This window comes from Chaetura pelagica, unplaced genomic scaffold, assembly GCF_000747805.2.
Source record: "Chaetura pelagica isolate M959 unplaced genomic scaffold, ChaPel_1.0 scaffold138, whole genome shotgun sequence".
Taxonomy (NCBI): Eukaryota; Metazoa; Chordata; class Aves; order Apodiformes; family Apodidae; genus Chaetura; species Chaetura pelagica.
The window spans coordinates 2,968,913-2,974,844 of NW_009954215.1; the positions used below are offsets into that span (position 1 = coordinate 2,968,913).

At 39.4% G+C, this 5,932-nt stretch overlaps 2 protein-coding genes across 2 annotated transcripts in view; both read left to right on the forward strand.

Annotated features, from left to right (window-relative positions):
- CCP110 (centriolar coiled coil protein 110kDa) overlaps nt 1-3,637 on the forward strand; it is a 13,857-nt gene extending 10,220 nt beyond the window's left edge. Inside the window, exons 12-14 of the mRNA XM_010003227.1 lie at nt 157-216; nt 769-851; nt 3,585-3,637. Of these exons, the coding sequence (XP_010001529.1) occupies nt 157-216; nt 769-851; nt 3,585-3,637 (196 nt within the window). The remainder of the gene's footprint in view (nt 1-156; nt 217-768; nt 852-3,584) is intronic.
- A 2,210-nt stretch (nt 3,638-5,847) lies between these two features.
- The window catches only part of LOC104393713 (chromosome unknown open reading frame, human C16orf62), a 50,966-nt gene continuing 50,881 nt past the window's right edge, over nt 5,848-5,932 (forward strand). The window contains 1 exon segment of the mRNA XM_010003228.1: nt 5,848-5,864. Within this exon segment, the coding sequence (XP_010001530.1) occupies nt 5,848-5,864 (17 nt within the window).

Here is a 5,932-nt window from a genome sequence, read left to right on the forward strand (position 1 = left end):
TTCCTGCTGCTTTTGCCAACATGTCTTCTGCATTACAGAGCCTGTTAGCCTTTCTGAAACTTGTGATGTGAAACATGATGCATAATTCAGCATTCCTTATCAGTTCTTTTTCTTAAAGAAGGGACGAAGTGCTAATAACAGGTTGTGTTTTAACAGCATTCTTCAACCAAACCAAGGACAGAATGCTCCAGTTCACAGACTACTTTGCAGACAAGGGTAAGGGCACAGCATGATTATAGCCTGAAGATTAAAGAAAATGCAAAGTGCACGAGCACAGTAATTTCAGTGATATTTAAACACACTGGTGTAACTGTTGTTTAGAGTAAAATAATTCCTTCTCACAATATCCTGAGAGAGTTGAAGCTTTGTTTTACCTTCTACTGCAAAAAAGTATGTAATGTTCTCATCCTCTTGTGTGTTGTCTCCATTTACACTGTGTTCCAACATTTCTACTTGTAGCATTCATTCCATGAAGCTTTGCTTCCACATAATGAAGTATCTATATGTTTAAATGTAGACTAATGCCACAGTATCCAAACTGAATCAGTTTCTTGAATAGAGTTTTAAAAGTCTGTTCATGGAGAGATGTTCTCTTACTTAATATATCTACTTAAACCATAATCATGTCAATAGGAATTTCACACATACTCAGGAGGAGGCTGTAAAAAATGTTTTAATGCCAAACATAGTTTGATAGTATCTATAATTTTGGATACAGCCTTTCAAGTTTGATGCAAGTGACTTGTTAACTCTTTTGTATTTAATTAGAACCCCTAAGACCTCAAGGAAGGGGGTTGAGCAAAATAGAAAGAAGGCTCCAGAGAGCAGAGTGTCTAACAAGGCTGTTTCAGGTGTGTAGAAAATCGGTGCTTGGATCTTGTAGTAAATAAGTTAGTAGTATCTAGAAAAACTATATGGGGGATATACTGTTTTCCTTTTCTTGTGCACCTGCTTTGCTATGTTTTAAATCTAACCTATCTCTTGAAACAAACGTGCTGGTAACTTCACCATCCACTTTGAAATTCTAATGTACTGCACAGCTCATTTGCTTTCACTCACCAGATGCCCAGTCATAAAAGTTTGCCAGATATATTCACTGCAACTGTCTGAGAAGCTAATAGTAGTCAAAATAGACTTGAATCAGAATTAGTTGTTCAGTTGCACTTGGTGATGGTACATAAAAATAAGCAGAGGTAGTAAATAATTTATCAGAAATATAAAGAAGAAAATGAAGCAATATACTTTTAGCAATGAGAGGTAGCCTTTAAAGCAAGTTTTCATCTGTAAGTTTGCAAAAAATGTGTCTGTTTAGTAAATGAGGGTGCTGATGAGCAGGAGCAACACAACAATCAGAAGTAAACAGTAACAAATTAATCCAAATACTCTTTTTTTTTTTTCATTATTCTTGTTGTTTTAAATTACCTTTGCAAAGAGCTTTGTAGCTTTAATACTACTCCAGTTAACTATTGTCTTTTTCTGGCAAGAAGGCATTTCTTTTAGGCATCAGCTGGTGATCCTAAATAGAGGGTTTTTTTTTATTTTGTACTTCTTCAATCCAGAGTTCTGTGCTAAAAAGAAAAGTACAAACTAGTCAGTTTAGATTTAGGTTAGATGTTAGGAAGAAATTCTTTACTGCAAGGGTGGTGAGACACTGGAAAGGGTTGCCTAGGAAAGTTGTGGCTGCCCCCTCCCTGGAAGTGTTCAAGGCCAAGTTGGACAGGGCTTTGTGCATCCTGGGCCAGTGGAAAGTGTCCCTGCCCTTGCCAGTGGTTGGAACTAGATGATCTTCCAGGTCCCTTCCAACCTAAAACATTCTATGATTTATGATTCTATGATAATAAATCCGTAGAGTCTTATTTGTTGAGTTTTGAAAAATTATTGTAAATAGCAGAGATGCTCAGTCAGTAGCCTGGAGGCTGTGCCAGGCAAGGCATTTAATGTGATCTGATTGTGTTAGAAAGAAGGTGGTGAAGGATCAGGTTCCTTCTGCAACTAGACATAATAATCTCCTTTGTTTCTGTCCAGTCTGAGTAAGTGTTGTGGAAAAGAAATAGAGGGCAGGAGGTGTGTACACATAGGGGCAGCAGCCATGTGTGGTCTTTCCCGCATTCCTGTCCAGGCTGAGCAGGGGCAGGTTGCCCATGGGAGATGGTGTGTCCTGGGAAGCCTGTTGGTGTTCAGGCCAGCACTTCAGGAAGGTGTCAGACTTGCTATGTGTGCAGCAGGTCAGTTGTATGATGTAGGAGAGATATCTTGTGTAATTGCTCCCCCTGCCACTGGAAAAGGTTGGGTGGTAAAGGACTAACTCTTTTTAATAAAGTTTGGCTTCTTCAATTCTTTTGCCTACCTTGCTGGGCTTTTTTTACACTTCCTTATACTGTTCTGTTCTATATGTGAGATTTTAATGTAGCTTGAAGTGCACTTGAGGAGAGTTAAATGGTAGTGTTAGAGCACTAATAAAGCATTATGCCTGTCAGCCTCTTGGTTGTCCTACGAGATCAGAGGTGAGCTGAAGAGTACAGTACTGGAGAGGATGCCTTTTTGTTTAGTGGGGAGCAGTGCTGAGATGTGAGGGAACCTGCTGTGCTCAGGGCTCCATGGACATTTCCAGAGCTGCCTTGCACTGTGCTGAGTGTAGCCCTTAGGCACTTGTAAGTAACCACTGCAACTCTGACAGAGTATCACAAGATCCTAAAAAGAACTGGCATGCACATTGTCTTGTCCACTTAATTGCCTGGTAATGACTTATCCTCCATGGCTGTCTTCCATTTCCACTGCTCTGCACCATGTGGTATGAATCTCACCACGTTGTATGAATGTTTGCTCACGTTGCTGGACACTCCATAACTGCCTGAACTTACCAAATTCTGAGTTGTGCTACTTTTTAGCAGCCTGCAGTGCTAGCAGCCCTTACTGCTGGAAAATACTTGTGCTATGCATAGTATAATATGGTGTTCTAAATATATATATTTATATATAAATGTAGATATTTGTTCCATGTGGAGAGATTTATTTTTTTCTTTTTATACTTGAGCAGCTTTCACTTACAACTCTGCCTGATGACCTTACTCATACAGCACTTTTAATTCTGGTTGTGTATCTCTACCTATGGAAACATGCAACTGTCTCTGGGTTTATTAATATCAGAGCTGGGGAAAAAGAAACAGTTATCGTAAATATTTGACCTGTATATATCTATTTTTTAATGTATAGTTTGTTTAAAATAGTACATGTCATTGTTAAACTTATCAATCATTTGTTCTTTGTCTTGGGGGTGTTACAAACAGACTTAAGAACTTGTGAACTGTAGTTGCAGATGTTTTAGAGCAGCAGCAAAGAAAATGGAGTATTACTGAGGAAGGAGATCCTATTAAATGTCATTACTTTCAAAATTATAAGTAGCTTTGTAAGGCATTTTCGGTGTAACATTATGAAAACTATGATTTTAAAAATAACCACTGAATATATAATACTGCTTTAAAAAATAATTGGTTTAGACTTTTTGGCTATTTTTGTTGGATAATCCTGTTACAAAAACCAGTACTACTAATTGTAACATGGTAATGTTTCTGCCTAATTTTTAGGAGCATATGCAGGAAGAACCCAAAGAAAGAAGCCAAATGTTGTGACAATTTAAGAAGACAGCACTCACTGGGATAAAATGGCTTTGTTATAATGATGGCATTCTCAGCACTGATTGAAATATTTCATCTTCTGTATGTACATGTACATTTGGAAATGCTACACCTACAATGACACATTAATACAAGCATATTGAGGTAATAAAGGGCTGTGAAGCTCTAATACTTGTGGAAAAATTGCATGTTAAAACTTACTATATATTCATATTACTGTGTACACGTAAGATTCATAATCTTGTGTATTTAAAGACCACCACAGGACAAATTTAAGCTAATGTGTGACTTTTTCACACTCTGCATTACTTAAAATTGTCATTTCTGTGTATACCATAAATAAGTTGTGTCTAAGTATTTTCAGTTGCATACCATAAAGTTAAAGCAGTTAAATAAGAAACCCAACTTCATTCAAACAAAACTGAGCTCTTCCATCAGTGAATATGTCAGCAACCTTTTTGAATGTACTTTCTGTACAAATGTGAATACCTCAATTTAAATACTAGTGGCCTCAATGTTCTGCATGTCTGCTGAGCTGCACAGACATGGATCCAGACTAACATTCCACTGTTCTGCAAGAGCCCTGGGGTTTTTTTCCTTGCTGTCTATTGCATTTTTTTACAGAAACAACTTTTGACTAAGATGAGAAGCATGTGTTCTGCAAAAATTTCAGAAGGCAAGATTTTAAATGTTTTACCACTTCAGAATTATAAATGATTGTCTATAATAATAATTCAGATAGCTTAGGTTTCATTAATGACAGTTGCATTTTTTCTGAGCAGTTTTTTTTTTACTGTGATCGAACAGGCCCTTGTACCGAATTCATGATTTCTGGGGAAAGGGGAAATCCCTACCTAAGCCCAACAAAGACATTGTGATACTTACCAAAATTTAACACTGAAAGATCATGGTAATATTTTGCTTTGGTCTTTCTACCTGATAGATGTTATCCTTCAACTTGGGGGGAGCAGAGTTTTGTAACTTTTGGGTTTTGAGGAACTTGAGACATGATGCTGACATTCCAAGCTCACTAGAAAAAAGCTTGGCCATGAGAGTCTTCGCAGCGTTCACTGTTTTGCCCTGTCACAGTAATAGCAGAGAACTGTCTCCCTGAATGTGAAACGGGTTATTTTGTTGCTTTCTGCCTGTGGACATAATGCAGTGCCCTAACTTCAGAAGCTTTATAACATGTTGACACAGGTAAAAGAGAAGAAAGGTGGGCATTGTGTTAGCATGAAAGAGGAATGCTAACGTGGGATAAGAAGCAGTGATGTTGGCTTGCTGGTGGCACTAGTTGTGGCTTTTATCTACCACCAGGTCTGTCATCTGCAGCTAGGGACATTGTGGTAAGTTACTCAGCCTGCATACTTACCAAAAAGCAGAAATGCTATCTAAACACTTTAAAGATTGATGCTACTTGGTAGCTCTTTATTTACTGTGGCACTGGTTTGAGAGCTTGAGGTGGGGGCTCCCCTAATGGGGTTAGAGTTCACACCAAGTGGAGGAGCTGCCTCCTTCACACAGACTGTGGTTCTTTACTACTTCAGATGAAATACAGAAAAAGCCCAAGGTAAGCTTCCTTCTCGCCTCACAGGCACCAAAACTCTCTTCTGGTTCCCAGCTTTCCTTAGGAGTGGAGAACAGAGAAAAACTTAGAGGAAGAATTTACAACGACAAAGTAACCCGTGTTGCAGGTGACACAATGTGCTGTTAATGTACCAGTACTAAAGATGGATGTTTATAAAGGATGTTTTATGTGCTGTATTTATTATTAGCATAGGCAGTATGTTGAAGTAAAAGTAGGTTTAGTTTAAGTGTTAGTAAAAATGAATGCTTACCTTCTGTTCAGGCCTCACCTCTGAACCTTTCAGTTGAAGCATGCTTCCACTGTGTGTGATAAACCACTGTAGCACAAAGTGGTTTTTAACTTTCATGAGGCCTTCCTCTTGACAAGTGCCAGAATCTGTTGTATTTGAGATGTTTTGTATTTATACATATTTAATTTTGGTTTCGTGTGGAGTTGTAATACCATCATAAAGGTGTATTTATTTTTGTACTTTCATTTCCTTTTCACCGGTCTTGCTTTTTACTGAAAACGATGCACAATAAACGTTCAACCCTGGCAAAGAGCGGCTGGTCCGGGCCCCGCCCGGCGCGGGGCGGGGCGGGGAAGGGCGGCGGGAGGCGCCGCCTCGGGTGGCGGGGGGACAAGATGGCGGCCTTCCCGTGGTGAGGCTGCGGGCAGCGCCGGGGAGCGGGCTCTGAGGGGGCTGCGCGGCCCGCGGCGGCGGGAGGCG